The sequence below is a fragment of the Grampus griseus genome, assembly GCF_964374135.1.
Source record: "Grampus griseus genome assembly, chromosome: 11".
Taxonomy (NCBI): domain Eukaryota; kingdom Metazoa; phylum Chordata; class Mammalia; order Artiodactyla; family Delphinidae; genus Grampus; species Grampus griseus.
In genome coordinates, this window is record NC_139005.1 from 40,173,643 (window position 1) to 40,197,548 (window position 23,906).

At 41.1% G+C, this 23,906-nt stretch overlaps 1 protein-coding gene across 1 annotated transcript; it reads right to left on the reverse strand.

Annotated features, from left to right (window-relative positions):
* Positions 1 to 4,701: 4,701 nt before the first annotated feature.
* Positions 4,702 to 23,817, reverse strand: RACGAP1 (Rac GTPase activating protein 1; the record flags this gene model as incomplete). The annotated part of the gene is made up of 16 exons (XM_082665865.1): positions 4,702 to 4,819; positions 5,126 to 5,234; positions 7,085 to 7,220; positions 7,335 to 7,467; positions 7,643 to 7,748; positions 9,292 to 9,490; positions 9,578 to 9,673; positions 10,872 to 11,036; positions 11,684 to 11,814; positions 12,290 to 12,407; positions 13,186 to 13,266; positions 13,959 to 14,012; positions 15,684 to 15,753; positions 16,708 to 16,844; positions 17,869 to 18,071; positions 23,733 to 23,817. 16 exons carry the CDS (start codon positions 23,815 to 23,817, stop codon positions 4,744 to 4,746), a joined length of 1,899 nt encoding a protein of 632 aa, XP_082521991.1. The 3' UTR covers positions 4,702 to 4,743.
* Between the last annotated feature and the right edge of the window lie 89 nt (positions 23,818 to 23,906).

The window sequence follows — 23,906 nt, forward strand, 5'->3', positions numbered from 1 at the left end:
CAGGCAGAGCTTTCTCTGTAGCAAGAACGACTCCATCTTTAAAACTCACATAAGGACAGATCCACTTGTCAGTTCTGACAAGAATTTAGGCCACTAACCACACACTCATTCTCCTTTGAACCGATTTTTTCTCTGAGGTCTCAAGTGTTGTTTGGATCCCAGGTGTGTATACATGTGGACACAAACAGACGGGCTTCCTCTTCTCAGAGAGCACTGGGCCCTGGGGTTGATGAGGGAGAAAGCTGAACAGCCCTCAGAAAGCCCTGGCACAGAGCGGGCTGCTGAAGAGAGATCACTTGAAGACTTCTTACTCAAAGCCAGATGGTGAACATGAGACGGGGTGAGAGCTAATGCCACTCAGGGGGAAAGCCAATAAGCTAATCCGCTGACACGTCTCTAAAAGCAGGATGATGGCTTTCGCTCAGAGACTTGCCTGTTCTTGGCTCGAAGCTTCGGAGCACACAAAATGCTCACGGGTGGTCTGAAAACAGACTCCCACCAGGAGCAACCTTAAGCTCCTCCTCCACCAGCTCCTCCTCCACCTTGCACACAGAGCTCGGCCCCGGACCACCGAGCCCAGGTCCTCCATCCTAACAACAAGCCAACGTTAAGACATTCTCCTATCCCAATGCTTTTCCCAGCAGCCTGGGCCTTCCTGCTCTTTCTGGGTCATCTGTTGAGAGCACACAGGCACATCCACATACAGCCCTGCGTGGAATTATTTACATACCTAATAATGTATTAACAGGCCCCGCGAAGCTGATGAAGTCTGAAGTAGCAAGCAGCACAGCTGACCTCCAGAGCAGGAAGGAGCTTAATCTCCTGGTTCTAATCCCAACTAAACTATACTTTATGAGAATTTGAGCCAAATGACCTCTCTGAATTTTTCATCGATTGGGATCATATCAACTATCCCGCCCACCACACATGGGTGTGCCGAGGTCAAATAAGATGATAAACGGAAGCAACCAGTATACTGTACATCACCATATTATATCTTCTAGAGGCTTCTTTTTAATTCCATCTTCATTGATGACCAGAGAAGATATTAACTGGCAAGTGCTTTATGAGAAGTCTAAATATCCATTTACATGTGTCTAAGCCTAACACACAGATGGTGTCCAGCCATGTGAGATGCGAGAGTAATGCTGTATAAAAACAGTGCAACTAAATGAAGCCTGGCAAGTTACAGAGGGAGAAGGTATACAAGAGGAAAAAATTCCTGCTTCCAACTCTGTGTCCCTGAAAAGTGGCCTCCTTTCCCATCCCACACGACTGCAGAGGACAAGGCTCCCACACACTGCAAGGTTATTCTTGGTGACGTCAAGCTGTCTTCAGCCTGACTTCGTGAACAGAAACCATCAACAAATAGACTCTGAAAACGAGAGTCTAATAAATTACACGAGTTAAGGACCTCTTGGCCTGGGACTTTCACTTATTTACAAAATATGCCAGCTACAGGGACAGATTTTTTTTAATTACTAAATTCTTAGGTTAAGTGGCCACTCTCCAAACCCAGTTTATACTAAAAGCACAATGACTAACATGCCCTGACTCTGCACGCTTAAAAGCTTTTCGCACCAGTGGCTGAAGCCTGAGTCACAACTGAGATTACCATCAAAGCACATTGATCGAGAACCTACTGTGTGAGCTGTGCCGACTTGAACACTGAACTCTGTGCCTGCCACCCTTGCTTCTCAGATCTGGACGCCACAGCAGCTCCCTTCCCCGCTCCTGCTGAGAATCTAAGAAAAGGTGATGCATGATTAAGCAAACTGGTCAGTATTCCAGGCACAGCAGTTGGTCTCCCAAATGCTTTCCAATAGGAAACCATATACCATATGTATATGCACGTGTGTACGTCTGTCTACCTACCTGAAGCGTGAGGTGAGAAGAGAAGCCCTAGAAAACAAAAACAGCAAGCCTGGGATCTCTGCTCACTGCACTCACGCAGCACTCCTTGTCACTTTGTGCTGCCTGATAACTTAAGCACGAATTTAGGAACTCAAGACCCCTTTCAATGCCACAGCATCAGTTCACAGCCAAAAATGACTTTTTCCCCCACAGTAAATCAACTGAGCATCCTTATAGTCCTCTGATGGAAACGCATGATGCCTTCCCACCCTCTATTTCTGCAAGCAAAGAATTCACCTTCTTAAGAAAAAAAACGTTAAATACCAATAATAAACACAAATTGTTGCCGCTAAATCAAACCATGTAATGCTTGCCCAGTTAAATAAGCATCAAACTTAGGAGACTTACATAGATTGATGGAGGTGAATGGATTTAAAGATGTGAATATTCCAGCTATTAGCAAGTGGGGTAATAAAGCTAAAATGCATTAAAAACAGAGTAACAGGCAGCATCAGACATGGTTAGGAGCAGGAGGTGGGGTGACACCCACTCCAAAGCCCCTTCCATAGATCTCACATCAAGGGAGCACAATTTAATTAAGAAAGCCCTCAAAATTCAAGCTGTTCCACATGAAGTACTGTTAAAGAAGCTGAAGGTTGGTACATATTTCCCTCTGCCAATATCAGAATTATTTTCATGGCTAAGGTCTCGGCCTAGCCCAAAAACTGAGCAACTGGCTGCCAACACTTGACACACAGGACCATTTCCTTTTTCGTTAATGGGCCATCAGTTCCTGCATAGCATCATCTTGCCTTCACTGACATTATACAATCCATTTACTTCCTCTACATTAGTGACTTAAAATGCACCTTGGGGAGATACCACAGAACAGCAAATATGGAGCCAGGCCAACACTAGGCTTGCAGAGACATAGGAGATGGCATCTAGGACAAAGTTAAAAAAAACAACAAAACGTAACAGTCCTGTGTGTGTGTGTGTGTGTGTGTAAAAGGGGGTAAGGGTCTCGAGACGGGACCCATCTTCTGTCAATTTGCTGAGGCAGATGGGCCCTGCTGCGAGAGCTGCCACCTCCTGGGAGAAAAGCCAGTAGGTTGCCTCCTCTCTCTATTAAGCCTGCCACTGTTTACGTTCAATCTCAGATACATTCTGTTCACCAGCTTCAGAGTTCCAAGTGCAGGTGCCCTCAGTTAATCATCCCAGCTCACTCCAGAGTCACTTCCAGCAGTGAAGGATGTTCCAGGCAGTGAGCCAGACAGAATCGTTTGGGTTGTTGCTGTTGTTGTTGTTTTTCTGCACCATTCTGATCCCTAAAGACTTGTTTAAAAAGTTTGTTTTTTGTTTAAAGTCATTTCTTCAAACAAGAGGGTAAGGGCTTCCCTGGTGGCACAGTGGTTGAGAGTCCGCCTGCCGATGCAGGGGACACGGGTTCGTGCCCCGGTCCGGGAAGATCCCACATGACGCGGAGCGGCTAGGCCCGTGAGCCATGGCTGCTGAGCCTGCGCGTCCGGAGCCTGTGCTCCGCAACGGGAGAGGCCACAACAGTGAGAAGCCCGCGTACCGCAAAAAAACCCCAAAAAACAAGAGGGTAAGAGTCAGGAAAAATCTAGGACTTCAATTTGGACAATGAAAGAGACTGAAACGAAGAAACAAACCCCTGGTGGTGGTGAAGTTGGGAGAAGGTGGTGATGGGGGAGGGGATAAATGAATGATAGACTCATGACACTTTGAGGAAAAATATTTCCTAAAAAAAAGGAATTTAAGGTTACCTTCCAGGACAAGAAAACCAACCTTACATTCATTTTGAAAAAAAACTATTTACTTTTTTCCAAATATTATTCCAAATACATGTTTTATAGGCCACTATGGGTCATAAACATTCTATAAAAGAAAGCATTTTGATAGACATTGGAAATAATTTTAATAGAAGAAAAAGCTCATATTTATCTAGATGTAGCTATGTTACACAGGAAGATTTCAGTATCCAAAGTGCAAAGACAAAATGACTGTGGCTTTTCTTGCCACTCAAAATATTGACAATCCTCCCTTATAGCCTACTCTTAATTGTTAGTTGAGTGCCAAACAGATGGTACACTGACTTTTAGAAGCAGGGCTTCTAAATGGACAAGGGGGTGGGGGGTGTCAAGCATCAGAATGAATTCAACTTAAGAACAAACTGGCTTTGACCCCAACCAAACCCAAAGTCCAGCCAGAGGCCCATTAGAAATAAATATAAATCGTAGTATCACTTTTACAAGGTTGTGCCACTTAACACTATTAAACCTAATCAATCCAAATTAAAGCTAAGCACACTCCCACTATTAGTTCAGTCCTCACCGTACCCCATTTCTATGAAGGCTCCGTGTTATAGCTCAGTTCATAATGGGGGAAGGGGAATTTCCAAGTTCTCGAAGGAGCCATCCTAAATCTTCTGTCAAAACCTTTCTTTACCCTGCCCTCCCACTCCCCACCCTGAGACAAGTCAATCTTACCAAAGAGGTAGGGCTTCTACCACTGTCTCATGGAAATTACACCAGAGAAAGGTCATTACATGAGAGAATTTGGCTTTAAGGCAAAGGGATGTACCCCCAGCCCCCAAAAGAATCACAACGAATTTCATATCCCACTTCTACCCCTGTAAAGATCTCCCATCTAAAAGCTCCCGATGACAGCACAAGGTGTTGATATTACATTACTTGAGGAGAAGGAGATATAAATAGTTTTCATAAAACCCCCATGCACAATTAAACTTGATTAAAAGCCTGGAGAATGCTAAAAGTAGTAATGAGTACAGGAGGCTGCAGAGCAGAGAGTACAGGTGTGCCCTTCCTTGTAGTCGGTAAACGCTGGCAAGTAACAGGAGACGTGACTTCACTTGAGCATTGGAGAAGCAAAAAAGTTGCCTTGTCGTCCTAGGTTGGTGGCAGACTTGCTTTTGCTCCCAAATCTAAAGAAAAAGAGAATGAACTGGAAAAGTATTCTATAAAAAATGATAAACAACTGTAACATTACTTGACATAATCAATTAAAGTAGGAAACCCTCAACAACTACTCTGTAAGCTATTCTTTGTCACCTGAGATGAGGGAGAGGAAACAGTAAAGACCTTCAGACCCTTTTTAAAAAGGGGCTTTTAAAGTCGAGCTGCTAGCTAAGATCTAATTCAATTTTTCTTTCAGTAAGCTTCAGCATGATGGGAAAGAAGTCTAAGGAAGCAGTCATTTTTTACTTCCTGAGCAGACCAATTTTGCATACCTGGGAGTGTTCTTGGTGAGGGTGGAGCGGACTCTCTGTGACAGGGAGCTGGATGAAGGAGTCTTGAGGAACTGATGCTCAGGAGTGGTCACAGGCCCCAGTAAACTCACTTCAATCAAAGGTAAGACATATTTTTAAAGGAAGGGAAAAAAGAAAGCACTCTTGCAGGCAGCCAGTATTAAGCTGAATATCCTGTGAAACACTTAAGAGCTAAGGTTAGAGACCTAGCAAAGTCCCAGAGGTCAGTTTTGTCATCATTTTATAACACACCAGTATATATATATATATATTTTTTTTTTAAATTTTATTTATTTATTTATGGCTGTGTTGCGTCTTCGTTTCTGTGCGAGGGCTTTTTCTAGTTGTGGTGAGCGGGGGCCACTCTTCATCGCGGTGCGCGGGCCTCTCACTATCGCGGCCTCTCTTGTTGCGGAGCACAGGCTCCAGACGCGCAGGCTCAGCAGTTGTGGCTCACGGGCCTAGTTGCTCCGCGGCATGTGGGATCTTCCCAGACCAGGGCTCGAACCCGTGTCCCCTGCATTGGCAAGCAGACTCTCAACCACTGCGCCACCAGGGAAGCCCCAGTATATTTTTTGAACTATGCAAGCAACTGCTCAGTGAGTAGTTGACATTCATTTTCTGAGTTAAGCCATTCTCACACTCATTTTCTGAGTTAAGCCATTCTCAAACTCCAAACTTCACAAATCTAACATCATTTGATTTTTCCTATACTAGAAAAAACAATATGCTCCCTTAAAAAGGAACTTGCGGGGCTTCCCTGGTGGCGCAGTGGTTGAGAGTCCGCCTGCCGATGCAGGGGACACGGGTTCGTGCCCCGGTCCGGGAAGATGCCACATGCCGCAGAGCAGCTGGGCCCGTGAGCCATGGTCGTTGAGCCTGCGCGTCCGGAGCCTGTGCTCCGCAACGGGAGAGGTCACAACAGTGAGAGGCCCCCGTACCGCAAAAAAAAAGGAATTTGCAATAATGAAAGAATAGGTCTCCGAAGCCAGTGAAGTTGGAATGAAACCAGCCTCATATATTTTTGGTGGCAGTACAAACTGGCAAAAGCCTTTAAAAAATCAAGTTGGGGCTTCCCTGGTGGGACGGTGGTTAAGAATCCACCTGCCAGTGCAGGGGACACGGGTTCAAGCCCTGGTCCAGGAAGATCCCACATACCGCGGAGCAACTAAGCCCGCGAGCCACAACTACTAAAGCCTGTGCACCACAACTACTGAAGCCCATGCACCTAGAGCCCATGCTCCCCAACAAGAAAACCCATTGCAATGAGAAGCCCATGCACCGCAATGAAGAGTAGCCCACACTTGCCACAACTAAAGAAAGCCCGCGCGCAGCAACGAAGACCCAATGCAGTCATAAGTTAAATAAATAAATAAATACATTTATTTTTAAAATCTATATTAAAGAAAGAAAGAAAGAAATCAAGTTGGTAAAACATACCAAGAAACAAAAATGTTTAAAACTTTTAATTCAGTAATTCCCACTCCTGGGAATTTATCATTAGGAAAAAAAAGGTACATACATATAATGTTGATGGCATCACTATATGTAATTATGAAAAGTTGAAAAACAACATCAATACCTAATAGAATATTTAAGCAAATTCTAGTTTACAACCATAAAAATGATAAATAAGATTATATAGTAACAGAGAAAGTTCTCACAAAATGCTAAGTAAAATAAGAAATAATTATATCTAACTTAGTCTATCTATATTTTTTAAAAATATCCATATGGGTAAAGAAAGGAGAATATGGAAAAGTGAAAAAAAAAATAGGATGGAACTGTACAAATTTTTCTTTAACATTCTCAAAATTATTTTAATTTTATTGAAGAATATACATTTCAAACAGCTCTAGCAAAGGCAAGGAGAGGGCACCTGACCAAAAACCAGAGAGGGAGTCAGGCCCTTTAAAAAGCACACCTTAGGCCTTGCCTTACCTTTAACATCTGGGGTCTGTGGTGTTGAAAAGGCATTTGAGTTTTCGATGACATGCATGGGGTCAATGTTCTCTTGTTCCACCATCATGAATTGACTCCAGTATTCCAGGGGTAGTGAAAGCAGGCGCTCTACCACCTAAATGCCATCAAATATGTTAGCAAACTTCCAATGCTCAGGGCTTTTACCTCTCACCATTCTCTCCTGTTATGTTACACAAGTTCACGTATATAGACATACATGCTTGCTTACCTTGGGTTGACGCTTGATGTCCTGTAACATTATCACTGGATCTGGATTGGGCACAGCATGGGCAACTATTGTAGGGCCAAAGACTTTAGCCAGATTGGCAACATCCATTTTAGTGCTTGGGCTCTGAGCCACTCTAAGTAAAAGAGCATTAAATTAGAAGACTTGTCCCTCTGCTTAAAAGCAGATCAAAATATAAGATCTATAGGAAAACAATTCAGCCCTCACATTCCCTCTCTAACACCCAACCCCATTCTCTTCCCCTTGGCAAAATTCCCTGACTCCCAGAGACAAATTTCTGCTCTACTCACCTCTGCAAGTGAATCATGAGGAAAGCTAATGTGTCTCTGTTGGCCTGGGGCAGTTCACCAACAGCCTGGTACATGGCAGCTATGCTGTTGTCCTCATCTGTGATTTCTATAAATGAAAAGAAAGTACCAAGAGGCCTAGACTTCTTTCCTTTGACAGCGGGCCTTCCAAGTTATCGATCACAAAGTCTCATCTATACAGTAAGCTTCTGAAACTTCTGATTAGGTTCATGACTGCACCAGACTCTAGTTTCATTAACAAGCAGGATATTGGCCAACAGCTCAATATTAGAAATCAGAACTCTTAAAAAACCAGCTCTTGCAGTTAGGGAAAGCAGCTGGAAACTCATGTTTCCAGGAATGCAAACATATAAGTGCAGTGACTACAATTATTAAGAAGGTATTCGTTCACAAAACATGTTAAGAGTCTACTATGTGCCAGGCACTGTTCTAAGTGCTCAGGATCAAGCAGAACTAAACGAAGGACCTTGCCTCATGCTACCGGAGGAGTCAGTCAAAAAGCAAATACCTATCAGACAGTGATACGTATAATAAACAGTAAGGCAGGCAAGAAACTAGAAAGTAATGGTAGCTGTTCTTTCTGACAAGGTGGTCAGGAAAGGTGTTTCTGAGGACAAGCTATCCAAAAAGAAACCTGAAAGGAAATAAAGGAGCAAATCACTCCAGGCTGAGACAACAAACATGATGGCCTCGATGGGAGTAAGCTTGGTTATGTTATAAGAACTGCAAGAATTCCAGTGTAACTAGAAAAGAAGAAAGGAGGGGAAGGGTGTTGAAAGAAATGATGTTGCCAGGACCCAAATCATGTGGGGTCTTTGGGGCTTGTATAGGACTGTGGATTTTATTCTGAGACTTTTGGGAAGACTTTGGAGAATACTGAGGACAGAAGGGACATTACCTAACTTAAATTTTAAAAGGACCACTCTAGCTTCTGTGTGAAGATTATACTGTAGAGGGCAAGAGTAGAAACAGGAAAACCAGTAGGTTCTTACATCACTCCAGGGTAAGAGAGGTCAAGATAATAATAGGAGTGACACAGTTTAAATTTAAGATATATTTACAGGGCCTTTGTTGACATGATTTGCCAATGGATTAGATGCTGGGCGTGAGGTAAAAAAATCAAAGATGGCTCCAAGTTCAAAAGGACAACCTAAAACTTGACCAAAAACACAACACAAAGCAACAACAAAAAAACCTGTTAGGACCCTATACAGTTTAGACAGGAAGAGGATAGCCGTGGGGAACGTGGATAGAGTTATTCATCCATCAAAATATCTGAGCAACTGCTATGTTTCAGGCACGTACCAGGCAGGGGATAAAACAGAAAACAGGAAACAGAAAAGTCAAAAATTCCTGCCCCATGGGACTCACATTTAAGGGGTTTTTTTTTTGTTTTTTAAATTCATTTGGCTGCACCGGGTCTTAGCTGCGGCTGCTGGGTGCAGGATCTTTGTTGCGGCTGCTGGGTGCAGGATCTTTGTTGCGGCACGCGGAATCTTTTAGTTGCAGCATGTGGGGATCTAGTTCCCTGACCAGGGATCGAACCCAGGCCCCCTGCATTGGGAGTGAGGGATCTTAACCACTGGACCATCAGGGAAGTCCCACATTTAAGTATTAAGATCTGCCCTTACCTGCTGCTTCCATAAAGGTCTTGTTTAGCCGAAAGGTCAGAAGGGGTTCTTTGAGGTTTCGAAGGAAGTCTTTCAGGAGGCTACAGATAGCATGGATGTCATCCACTTTGCTGAGGAGGGGTACAGTTTTCACTCTGAGGAATTTCTCTTTCAGCTCTTTTACTGTCCGGTCACAGCCTGAGATCCGATACAGGCCTGTCTATTATCAAGATGACACTTTCAGTTAAAAACTTCTTAATTACTGACACAAGTAACAAATTCACCCTCTCCAAGGGTGGACTCTTACCTCGGTCAGCCCTCTCTGCTCAATCTCATTTACACAGTGGACAACAATTGAAGGGATCATTGGAGAAGTCTGGGACACATAATCTGCCAGCATTCCCTGAAAAAGGCGAGTTTAAAATTAGTATTTACACCACTTAGACCAGCAGATGAAGACCAGTGGAAAGAGCCATCCCCAGACTAATATTCAGGCTGGGACATCATGTTTACTTTTAAATTCCTCTTCCCAAAGCATGTATTAAAACAAAGACTCAATTATTTTCCTACCTCCACACCAGGACTGATTTATGGTCACATATACCACACTCTTGCATGAACAAGTAATAAAAGACCACTAGCTACAACTCTGCCCCTGCTCCTCTTATAGTCAAGGGCATCAGAAAGAAAGCAATAATGAGATCACAGGTATGGAGTATAATATAAACTAATTTATTACTCTAAAAAAGAAAGCCTTTTCTATACTGTAATTATTCTTAGTAAGAAAAATTATTTAACACAACTAACTCACAGTTGATCATGACACAAACCTATCTGTAGGAGAGAACTCCATGGTTCTATATTAGAATACAGAAAATTTGTAAAAAATTACATGCATGGATAAGAACTCTTAAGATTAAAGAAAAGTAACCTTTGATTTGCTGGAGGCTGGGTAGCAGCATAGCCATTTTGTTTTGATTCTTGCTACTGTTGCTTATAACAATAATTTCTTAATGAATCAAACTTTAGAAATAATCTAAAGAGCATAGTATGGAATATCTCGAACATAAGAAAAAGAATAGTCAAAGATGAAATTACATGATGGCTGGGATTTGCTTCAAAATAATTCACTGAACAGGGTGAAGAGTAGATGGGGGTATTAATAAATCAAGACTGGACACGAATCAGTGATCGTGGAAGTTGAGTGATAGGAGCTAGGGTTAGTTATACTAACCTCTCTACTTTTGTATATGTTTGAAATTTTACAAAATCGGATGGGATGGGGAGGGGAAGGAGGAGGCAGAGAAAACGAAGCGGGGGAGGGAAGGGAGAAGGAAAATAGGATGAAAACAAGGAAAGGGAGGGAGAGAGAAAGGGGAAGGGAGGGAAGGAAAAGGAAGAGGAGTTTGGTTTAAAAAGGTTACTAAACAGACAGACAAACCCAAATAGGATTCTGCTGCAGGTTAACATTTTACAATTTCTATTCATTATTTGTGGGAAAAAATATATGTGGCATCATTAATTTTTGAAAAAAATGACCTAAAGCTTTTAAAAGCTAAAGAAGCCATAACACAATGATGGTTCCCACAGGTCATACATACTTCTCCGATCTTGACAGGTGTCCCTATCAGGGTAGGAATGCAGGGAAGGGGACAGCGGTCCCGACATTCTGGATGAGAGACCACACGACAGTCTCGACACTTCAGAGACAGCTTGCCAAACTTTATTCGCTTTCCACATGGTACACAAGATTCGGGTTTAATAACCTGAGGATGAAACAGGAAGTAGTATGAATTAGAAAATTATCATCATATCAACCGATGTTTATTAAGCACTTAGCATGTGCCAAACAACTTCCTCATCCCTTTACACATATTTACTTGTGTAATTCTCACAATAATCCTATAATTTTTTTAAGATAAGGAAACAGAAGCAAAAGGTGGCTAAGTAACTTGCATAAGGGCATCCAGCTGCAAGGGATCACTGTACAGTAGTGGAAAGAATTTGTTGGCAAGGAGTCAGAAAACCCCCATGTTAACTTTGCTACTTACTATCCTGTGGCTCAAACAAGTCAGTTAATTCCTCTGAGCCTCAGTCAGTTTGCTCGGGTTTTTATGAGTAAATCAAGTGGGACAAAGTTAAAACGTGCCATGTTCAAGCATGAAATGTAAATACATGTCACTAAAAAGCACAAACAACTGCTTCTGAAAAGTTGCTTTCCTTTAATTTAATATTACTCACAGAACGGAAAGATACACACCCTCTGTAACCCTGGAAAGTGGGCTAAGAAGGAGGAAGGAAATTCGACATTTAACTTTACAACACTAAAGTATTTAAATTTGTTGCTAGTAAATATTACTCCCACAATTTAAAAAGTAGATGTGCCCAAGAGCAGCAGCAATCCCAGATTTACCGTCTTAGAGACAAAGTCATGCAGGCGCATCCCTCCATTGCTTTGTGGAGTGCTGGAGCCGTCTGTGTCGGTTTTTGGCTCCAGCTGCCTGCTGCTCAAGGTGGAGTCACTATTCCAAGGCTGTAAAGTACCTAGAAAGCAGGCAACTCTAAGCTTTGTGTCTTAGGTATTTTGTTCCTTCTGAATTTTTTTTTTCTTTTTGTTGCGCTGCATGGCTTGTGGCGTCTCAGTTGCCCGACCAGGGATTGAACCCGGGCCCTCGGCAGAAAGCGCAGAGTCCTAACCACTGGACCACCAGGGAATTCCCCCTTCTGGATTTTTAACCCCAATTTTAATATAACTGGTAGATAACCAGTAATCTGTAACAATAATCAGAAGTGAATACAATGGCTATGCAAAAAACTGTTTCCAGAGAAACAAGTTATATAGTGGTGTAGGCCAGGCTAGCAAGCCAAAGGCAGGGCATGACACAAACAGTGCTCTGGCCCTCAGTAAGCAACTACCCAAAACATCCAACCCCTGCCTCATGAGGGTTCTAAGAAACCAATTCTCCCCAGATTTTACCAGTTGTTTTACACAGGCAATTCAGCCACAAACCCAGCAGACCTGTTTTCCTTCGGCTCCTGGTCCAATATGGCACAGTCTCAATAGTGGACACAGCTTCAATGGGCCCGCCATCATTGGGAACAGTAACTGTAGTTTTTGCAACTATGGATTCATTTCCCTGAAACAAAGGTTGTAATGAGGGAAGGATAAATCTAATTTCCCCTCTACTATAGGTGTTTTGGAATAGTTAAAAAATTCCTGAGTCTCAGGAATTAGGTCAGGACTTAAGGACTTAGCTCAGGTCAGGACTTAAGCCCCCAGCCCCAAACACTCTTAAAGTTGAAATCTCATACTTTCAAATAGAAATACAGGTCACAGGAACACACATACAAACAACTAAGAACCACACATAAAGCTGACAGCTGTTTACTACTCCATTCATATGGATGATAAGGATCCTATTACACAGAAAAACGCTCACTGAACATCTCTCTCAAAATAACACTGCAATGTTGACTTAGGATTTTTAATGCTTGGGGCCGCTAAACTTTGATGTGTTCAAGACCACAATTCTCTTGGCCTGGCTATTCTTTTATGTATTTATTTATTTATGGCTGTGCTGAGTCTTCGTTGCTGCGCACAAGCTTTCTCTAGTTGCAGAGAGCAGGGGCTACTCTTTGCCGCAGTGCGTGGGCTTCTCATTGTGGTAGCTTGTCTTGTTGCGAAGCATGGGCTCTAGGCGCGCAGGCCTCACTAGTTGTGGCACTCGGGCTCAGCAGTTGTGGCTCGCAGGCTCTAGAGCATAGGCTCAGTAGTTGTGGCACACGAGCTTAGCTGCTCTGCGGCATGTGGGATCTTCCCAGACTAGGGTTCGAACCCATGACCCAGGGTTCTTAACCACTGGGAGATTCTTAACCACTGTGCCACCAGGGAGGCCCTGGCCTGGCTATTCTTACCTGGTCTGCTGTGGAGCCAATGGAACGAGTTTTCTTTACAGGTCCGGGGGGACCATCAATGAACTGTCGGCTACTAGAGCGCTAGAGATGGGGCAAAAACCAAGAACTTTAGTGCCAAATAGAAGATCTGAAGCACAAAAGATAAAATTATTCCATTGGATAACTTGGATGCAAGTCCTAGGTACCAGGACTGCAGGAAATAACAATGTGCACTCTCTCACTGCCTATTTCCACATGAAGCTTAAGTTGTACCAACACAAAAATGCCCTCAGTGCCCTATAAGAAACAAGCAAGCTTTGGAAAAATTTAGATGACAGCACCAGAAAAAGTAGAGTGGAATCCTATCTAAGGACATGAAGTCTTTGGAAACATATTAAGGACCCTGAACAAGCACAAAGATAGATCTCTGTATATCCCATTATACACACATTTCATCTGAAACTTATATCAGAGCACAAAAGTCCTGCATAAAAATTCATATGACAACTCAAACAAACTTAAATATATCCTTTTACTCTCCATGAATGAACTGAGAGCAGCCCAGAAGAGTGAAATAGGATGGGATCCTGTCCTGAGTTAGGACATCAAGGAACATCAATTACTGCCCCTGCAACATGGATTCTCTTGTAATCTGTGTTTAACAACAGCTAGAGCAACATGTCAGGAATGCAGTACAATGGCAACATTTCTGGAGAAAAGTCTTTTATTGTTACTTTGTAAAACCAAACAAACAAACACAAAAAAACCCCAAAACTAAACAAAACCATACATACCCTCTTTTCTCTCTTCTTCAGTTTAAAAGTCTTGACCAAAGAAGAATCCCAATCCTGTTGACAATTAAACTGTATTAATTTCTTTCATTGGTTAGTCCTCCCCTAAACCCTGTACAAATAAATTTACAGAGAATTTTAAAGGCCTCTTGAGTCAGAGTACCTAACTCACAATTTGGGGAGACAGAAAGGGAGGGTCTCAAATGTTATAGCTATAGAGCTGTAGTGAGTTAACATGCTTTCTTTCCAAAATTGAAGCTATTATAATAGAATCAGGAATCAATACCAAAGAGGCAAGAAAAGGTTAAAGAATCAACTTCTGTCGTGATTATCTTCGGTGCCCGGTCCTTTATTTCTGATTATTTTTGTAATTAGTTTTAGAACTTACAGAATGTTGGGCACTATACTGCTGGCGTTAGATGTGAGCCTTACTCTTAAGGGATTGCTATCGTCTAATCAGATGTTCTGTACAATGTAGCCACTTTAAAAGTTCTAATTTAGGTTTTACATCTCTCAATCATCCCTCCTCCTTGGGCCCTAAAAAAGACATTCATGTGGACACTGAAGAATTATTTGTCTTTCACTGTGGTCTAGTTCACTTCGCTCATTTTAACCATTTGCATTCATTTTTAGTAGCTACCTATGACCTCCTGATCCTGATCATCCCTGAAAACACAAAATCCAAAAACAGTCGTATATAGCTTAGCTAAATAAATTTAACCTCTCCAATTTATGGTCAAGTAATTTAGTTACTGGTTGTTTGATTCAGCTTCAGTTACAACAGATATCATATCATAGGTCTAGCTCTAAAATCAGCCAGTAGTATATTCTAGTTTTATTACATATCCCAGACTACGTCATTCCTTATTTCAAAAAGGTGATACCTAATACTAATATCTACAAAACGGCAATTATTTCCCTAGTCAAACTCTGACAATTTGGACATAAAACCCTGCCTATGTAACAAGTAGTTGTCATTTATTTTGCTATCATCAGAAAACCAACTACTAATAACCTCCTGATTTATTGTTTTGTTTGCTAGCTTCCAGCCAGTAAAATAGGAGAGATACATAAACCAATAAACTACAAGTCTCTGGAACATCAAAGATTGAAATATCAGGAGATGACCTTTTATGGAGAAACACCACCATAAGTTACAAGAAGGGTTCTGCCCCACAAAAGCAGGGTAACAAACAGCTTAAACAGGTGAACCACTGTTCATCAAAGCATTATCTAGTGCCTGGAAACTTTCATCAGTCTTCTGGCTGAAGTTTCAGGGCACTGGTTTCCTTCTAATTGTGAAGTATGTCTAAGTTTTCCTCAAGAACCAGTTTAATTTAGAAATAAGGCACAAGTCTATTCTCCCCAGAGCAGCAAATAAACCCTGGCTGGATAGAGTCTTGCTAATTATTATTAATATTTTTTTGCTAGCTGGGGTTTTAATAAGTCAAGATGTAGTAATCAATTAATACAGGCAGCTCACAGATCCGTTAAATAAATTTAACCTCATGCCAAATCCTAAATTCTATATTCTCACTTCCAAAAATTAAATATATAAGCCAGTCTCTTACAGCTTATATTTATATTTTTAAATGCTAGTCAGTATCTATAACGTATCAACTAATAAAATAGTAATAAGGGAATTTTAGAAGAGAGGACAGGCGAGAGATTCCTGAGGGAGCAGGGTTAAGAAAAATAGATAACTCTCAGAAATCAAGTGTTCATTACCAGCGATTCATCAGTCTTGTCAAAGCTGATATCTGATAAAATGGAACCAGATTCATCAATGGTTGACAGTCTAAATGAGTGAAACAGTAGTGTTAGAAACAAAACTGGAAAGTAAAACCCACCAACACCAGAACAAGTCACACTTGTCAGGTAACATCAGGAATTTCACAGTAGCATCTTCCCTGTGGAGATAACTACAAGCTCAAACCCTAGCTGTGGTGGGTTGCTTTTTATGGTTTTCATGGGGGACTATGTGTGTGTGTGCAGGAGTACACATGCAGCACAGTTGCTATTTCAGCTAAGGCCTTATAACAGAAGTTGAAAGTTACATTCAGGGGTATGGGTGCTATTCCCTGCTGAGTCTGTACTACAGGCTACTAAAAATCCACAAGGCAGAAGAGCGAAGTTTAATTTGATCCCAATTGTGGTTGCTTTCTACAAGAGAGAGTATTACCCAGCATTAGCTTTTTAAGAAATTAAGCCTGTACATCTTCTTAGTTATAAAGATTCCCCATAAAACAACCAGGCAACAAAATAAATAGCTCTAAAAGAGTGCTGACCTTTCCCTACGTATTGTATTGGGGGTGTTAAATTGAAAGCCTGGTTGAGACTATTCTAAATAGCGATGCAGTGGAACCAAAATTATTGTCTGGTCTTGGCTCACAGAAGGCCCTTCTAAACCAGAAGAGCTACGAGAGCTCTATAGAGAGTAAACACTGGAAGTATTGCTGAACTGCCACTTCCACCTTTAGGTTTCTTAGCAATGTGCAAGATTAGTTATTGATGTGCAATTCAGCATCAACATGAAATTTTACCCATGATGAAACATCCTAAGGAAAAATAAAAAAATAAAATAAAGAGGGAGGCCTCTGCGCCTTTATTTCCCACACACCCTTCCTCCAAAGTCTTTTTCTGCTTTATTCAGCACACATTCCAGAAGCAGTATATCTAAGACTTTAGATAACAAGAACTTATGACAGCTGTGTTGCTGATGATCAGATAACAACAGATGCAGTTCCCCCACCTTTTGTTCCCAGCATTGCCGCTGGATGGTTGGCCTCTGTTGAGAAAAGCCAGAGCTGATCTTTGCTCCTCGCTTAGTTGAATGCTGCCAGATGTGTCACACATGAGCATCTCTCGAATCAGCTGAATCTGTCTTTCCTACAGACCAAAGCAGAGTAAAACAGCCTAACTAACCAGGGGAGAAAGCTTCACCTCAAATTTATGGGACAGGCAGACCAGAAGACATTAAAATACAGCATTATGCAAATGAGCCTTCAAGAAGGCTGCTACACCAATAGCATATTAATTCACAACAAGCCCAGGTTGTGTCTCCGATTTCTGACTGGTAAAATGAACTCCATCTAGAATAGTGGGGTTTCTGCTATAGGACTTTTGGATCAAACCGCTAATCCAAGAGAAGACAGTACTGCAAAATGAGAGTCCCAAAATAGATTTCACATAGCAAAAACACTTTAGTGTCAGCTAATCAGGACAATTATTGGCTTCTTCTACAGCTCAAAGCAGCCACCCACCTTTCTAAATGGTGGAGCAAAATGCATTAAAATGGATATAAAGCTGTGATGCACTGGAACCAGATAATTTGAGCTTACTGAGGCATCTAACACTGTACGAAGATGAATTAGTCCCTCCTAGCAAAGGCTTGCCTTTGTACCATGACCCACCCTGGTACATCAGAATGATAATGCTCTATGTTCTAGTGTTCACATTGGTTGAATACATCTATCCCTTTACCCTAAACTAAGAGCAGTGATGAAGGAAAGACTTAAGAGTTGTCCTGCCTATATCAATGACGAAGTACTAGCTATTGACATCTTATATGAGGATGTTCTAGGTAGCACTTATAATCAACAATGAGACAGATCAAATATGCTAGGATTTATTTCTCTGCCTTTCCCCTTAATTTTAATTCTTTAAATTCTCATTTGAAATCTGTCTATTAAGTAAAAGTTTCAGGTCTAAAGGAGAAAAAATTTTTTAAATTTAAATTTCAGCCTATGAAGAATAGGATTCCTTGGCTGCAATTTCAGCTCCAATCATAGACAAACTGCTTTTAGTTCTTTAATGTAGAAGAAACTGGGTATACCTGGGCAAGTGGAAACATTACCCGTTGATCTTCCCCCGTCCCCACTGTCACAGTTCTAGCATAAAAAACAATACACACCAGCTTTTCACAGTCAGCCTCAGCTCGCTGTCTCCGTTTGATCTCTACATCCACCTGATTGCGTGCATGCTTCAGCTTAACATCCAGAGCACTACGCTCAGTCTCTACTTTCATCAAAAGATCCTTGTATTTGCCCAGCTCGTGATCTGTTCTCTGCCACTTTTTACGGAATTCTTCAAAGTCCTTGGCCAACTGGATAAATTCTAAGAAAAGGGGGAAACTTTAATAATTCAAGCACCAAACAGAGTATAAATGCTCTAATAAATGAGTCCTCTGGTTAGTTTTACTCCAAATGCATAATTAAGGGACCAGATGAACTATGGGCAAATCCATCTGAAAATAACCAGGAGCAGATCCTGGATATATGTCCATCACTCTGGATGAGAGCTTTGTGGGGAGCAATTCCTATTTCAATAGGCCAGTTACTTTTGGCTTAGCCAGTGGCATCTGCTATGGAATAAGTAAGTCATTAGTCACCTGACTCCAGATGTAACACTAACAGTAAAAGCTCCTGAACAGAAGGCAATCAAAGGGGATACCTTTGGGGTAGCTGTCACCCACCAGGACAGTTACAGCTATAAAACAAAAACAGTCTCCTTTAGAGTCACGCATTGCTGTGCCAGAGAGGCGTTAAACAGCAAATTCAAATGTAACTGTAGTATGCTCCAGTAGATATAGATTAATATTACAGATGTCTAGGCCTACAATTGCATTCAGCTATATAATTATACAAATACTGATTTGAAAGTAAAGAGCCAATTTGCCTTTGCTGTTTAACACAGCCCTGAAGGGTATGTAAACATTCCAGTTGGAAAGACAGAGGAAGAGAAGATCATACTAGCTTTGGGTGAGTCACTGATAGAGGAACGTGGACTCTTTTCAAATGTCTGCAAAGAAAGTATCCCTTCTAAGGAAGGCAGCACCTCAAAGCATGATAACCCTGGTGGCATCCGTTCTTATCACCTGCTACTGGCAAAGACTATTCTATAATGCCTTACTATTCTAGTTAACCTCAATCTACCTCTAAGCTTCACTCCACCAGCATCATGGAGGAACTTTCCAAGGTGTACATCTGCTGCAGGTTAAACTAACCCAGTTTACGGCTGAAACTAGGCCAAATTCACACAAAGCTAGCAGATTCTCAGGTAGTAAGGGTACTTTTCCCATTTGAATTTAACCTGAGAGCATAGAAATAATATAGTGCTTTTTTAAAGCAATTTTAATAATTTGACTAAATTTCAAACTTACAAATTAGGATAACAATTCAATCTAGAGAAACCAAGTCTGATACATATGGAAACAGGTTTTTAGTAAACAATCGATTTTAGCAAAACAGGATATTATGACTTAGTTATCTTAGACAACGCAAATATCAAGGATCTCAAAAAATAAAATATATTATTACAAAATTCAAATAGTTTTAAATGATATACTGGTTTAGTTAACAGTTTGGAACACATTACTAAGGGTTTTTTTCTCCTTAACTTAAACAAAAAGAAAACAAACAACATATCCTTTTGCAAATTTAACTATTTCAAAATTACAGATTCATAAGAAAAAATTAAAAACAAGAGCTGGTTCTTAGCCATGTTTACTCTCGCGATTCACCAAGCAATGCACTTATTATTTGTGTACTTTTCGATGTATGTGATACTTCCATTTTAAAGAATAAAGAACAGGAAACACACTTTTCAACTACACAGTCTGAAAACTTTCTAGCTCCACACTGTGGTCAATTAAATGTTTCTAAATATAGTGTTGCCTACACACTCAAATACTTACTGAATTGAAAAACAATTCTGAGAATGAAAAGATTTTCATTTGACCTAATTTTGCTGGCTTGCTTGGTCCTTAGGATACTCCTTGAAAAGTCTTATTAAATTGGGGTTTTAATTCCCATTCGTTAATTGGCATACGTTACAGGTCTAACTGCATTGGATAACAGAACTGAAACCAAATAAACTATCAGTTCATTTCAAGGAAGGAGTTCCTATTTTAATAGTACAAATGGTTAAATTACTAGTTTAGTTTGTTAGACCAAAACCAGAGCATTTGCATACATAATTAAGATATTACTTTTATGTACAATTCTGTTATGAACTAATTGTGCTAGCATGGGTCAAAAAGGCACTTCGGACCATAGACCAGGAAAAACTTTGATGCTGGCGATCAATAAACACAAATGGCATTTTTTTGGTCAGTGTGTGAATCACAATTTAATTTGGTACTAGCCCCTGTCATGAAGTATACATTCAAAAGGTTTATTAAATTCAAATTGTCTCTTTAAAAAAGTTATGTGTATATTAAATTACAAAATGCATCTATCAAAAAGGAGAAAGGAGAAGGGAAATTTCCTTAAAACAAATTAAGAATAATCCTAGATCCATTAAAAAAAAAAATCAGGACTTGGTTCATAGTTCAGCAAAGAGATTAAAGCAGCTCCAGAAATCCTGTTTTTTTCAGCTCACTCCTGCTAAGGCCTTTGTAGAGGCTCTTGTCTTTCTCACTACCTTCTAAGCTTCTTAAGGGCAAGGACCCTGTGTCTCTTCTGCTTTTTTATCCCCAGGGCCTTACACTCTACCCAGCACATAGTAGGCACTTAAATGTTAAATGAGTGACTGAGCAAAATTGTTGTTCAGATCAAATTTAAACTCCAGGCATCCAGGCCCACCTCACCAGTCTGATCAAACTTCCCATCACTACCCAATATCCTCTTTCTAGCTAAACCAATTTGTCCCTGCCCCAGGAAAGACCTGTATTCATTTCTGTCTTCTCACTTAGGATCAAGCTATGCTCTCCAAATGGAATGCCCTACTTACTCTTCTTCTTCTTTTTTTTTTTTTTGGCTGTGCCACGCAGCTTATGGGATCTTAGTTCCCTGACCAGGGGTTGAACCCGGAACCACAGCAGTGAAAGCACTGAGTCTTAACCACTGGACCGCCAGGGAATTCCCCACTCTTCTTTATGTACCCATTTTTCTAGTCCCAACTGCTCTATGAATCCTTTCCTAATTTGTTTGCTCCATTTTTCTATACTTCCCCAAAGCATACATTTTTATACTTGTATTATCTTCTGTTTCATGAGACAGAATCCTGTCTCTGAAACTTAAATACCTTAATCTTCTTGAAGACAGGCACCATGTCACATACACTTTAGTATCACCTACTGCATATAGCATAGCACCAACCTAGTATGGTGTTGGCACACAATAGGCACCTGATAAATATTAAGTTATATTTATTCCTAATTTACACACCAACGTCAAAAAAGTTCAGGCGTCCCATGATAAAAATAGAAGATAAAAATCATGTAGACTGGGGAAAACAAAGATAAAGTATCTAGGTTATTAAAGTCATTTTATTTGATTATTAACTTTCACTCTGATCTTTCGGTAACCTTGGACTTAGCTTGAAAAAAAAAAAAACTATAACTATACAAAAAGGAGAAAGAGGAACGAAGTTATTATGATGAAAAGCAAGAGTAAGGAGTCAGGGGACACGGAGGGATGGGAGGAATTCCTAGGATCTAAGAAGAGGACAGACTGGGGTGGTTGCAGAAAAGGAAATTCTAGAGTCTAGAAAACACTAAGCCACTTTAGTTCCTCAAAAGCCAACATTCCGGGACTTCCCTGGTGGTCCAGTGGTTAAGATTCCACACTCCCAATGCAGAGGGCCCGGGTTCGATCCCTGTTCAGGGAACTAGATCTCACATGCTGCAACTAAGAGCCCACATGCTGCAAATAAGACCTGGCAGAGACCAAAAAAAAAAAAAAAAAGCCAACATTCCAAGTTAGGGATTTGCAGAGGGGACAAAACGTACCGCTGGGCTTCCCTAGTGGGGCAGTGGTTAAGAATCCGCCTGCCAATGCAGGGGACACGGGTTCAAGCCCTGGTCTGGGAAGTTCCCACATGCCGGGGAGCAACGAAGCCCATGCTCCACAACTACTGAGCCTGCGCTCTAGAGCCCGCGAGCCCCAACTACTGAGCCCGTGTGCTACAACTACTGAAGCCCACATGCCTACAGCCCGTGCTCCACAACAAAGAGAAGCCACGGCAATGAGAAGCCTGCACACCTCCACAAAGAGGAGCCCCCGCTCGCCACAACTAGAGAAAGGCCGCGCGCAGCAACGAAGACCCAACGCAGCCAAAAAAAAAAAAAAAAACCAACAAAACCAACGTACCTCTATTTTATAACAGAAATCAAGGGAAGATAGAAATTTGCTTATAAAATAAAGGTTCTTGTAAAAATAATATCTTGTATTTTGGGGGGCATAATTATTTCAAAAGGTATTTTCACAACTAGTATCTCATTTATCTCGAAATCCTCATGGCAAAATTCCTTTTTTACAGATGGAGAAACAGACACAAAAATAACAGTTAAAAGCCAGCAAGAGTTACTGAGACTCCAAACCTCAGGTTCCTCCCTCTGCCCCCAAATACTATCAGCTGCCTCCTCCTAGAGATCTTAATCACAATCTCTTCCACCCATTTCTCCTTATTTCCACCTTCACAATCACCACTCCAGTTGGGGCTCCCCATTGCCTCTTTCCTGAGCTATGGCAACCATGTCCTAATCAACCTCCCAACCTCCACTTCTGATGCAGCCTCCACCTCTGCCAGGGTAACCTTCAAAAAGCACGGTTCTGATTAAACCACTTCCCCTTACTCTTATTCCCCTCACACTCCACACCCTCTTGTCTCCACTCAGGTGGCTCCCCTGACCCTAAATGCCTTCTTTCATGTCTGTCTGTTGGGATCCTACCCTATACCTAATCTAAGGCTCAACTCAAACCCTACTTTTTTCCATAAAGCCATTATTTGCTGAGTGAACCTGAATTTTAAGATCTCTTATTCAATACTCCTCCCCACTAGACTCCAAAGCAATCCATCTTCTGAGATGATGTGACCTCAAAGAGAAGCCTAATTAGTATGCCATCATGGTTATTGAGTTGGTACCAGACGATAGGGTCATGCAACAGCTATTAGAGAGAGAAAAATAGAATATTGTTTTGAAAGACCTGTAAGTAGATGAGAGCTATCAAAAACATGAATCAAATTAAAGAAAATATTGAATGGCACAAGCAAGACACCATTACTAAGTACTATGGAGATTGTTTTCTTTTTAAGTTTAAGACACAGTTCTTGCATTACTTTTGTACCAATGAGACTGACTTAACAGCAACACCCGCTAAATTAGGTATACATGAAAACCTGAAATAGGAGAGCATGGTAACACAAAGAAAAGCTGGTAAAGAAAAATTCCCTTACATCACTTAGGTCAGTGCTATCAGCCCCACTTTTCTTTCTCACTAATCTACTTCCCAGAAGACTACTGTGTCACCACCTTTTTCTTCCCAGCTCTCCACCCAACCTTAACCCTTTATTACTAAGCATCAAATAGGTAGGTGAAAGCAGATGAACTGTCCCTCCTTCAAAAAGAAACTGTCATTTTTCTCCTCTTCAATTGAAAATGTTTTATAGAACACAGGGAAAACCCAGGATAAAAAATGTAGACAACTACTACTCTGAAGAAAAAAGGCAACATCCTTAGAAATTCAGTAGATTTTGCCCAGTTTGTGATAAGAAAATAAAACTGACGACTAATGCCAACTATGTAGTGAAAAGAGAACCCTGATAATGAAAAAAGTCTGGGTAAAACCCATTTAAAAACAACTACAGAAAAATAAGTGACCATTTAGAATGAGTGTCCATTAAGCTTTGACCATAGATAAGTGACCATCATTTTCTTTTTAGATAACTCAAGTGAAAAACAATTTTAGGATTGGAATACACTTTGGCTTTGCAGAAAACCGAAATCTGAAATCTGTTTTTTCTCTTCACACAGGCCAGCTCAGAATGACTTACGGACTTCATTTCCTTCACTGAGAATCTCCATCCGGCGTACAAGCTGCTCAAACAGATTCCGCATATTCAGCATCAAAGTATCCATCTTTCTGCCAAGAAATCAAATATACATTAGGGGTCCTGCCATCTCCCCCAGACAAAAGATGCAGGAGCAATCCAGTACAGTGATCAGTG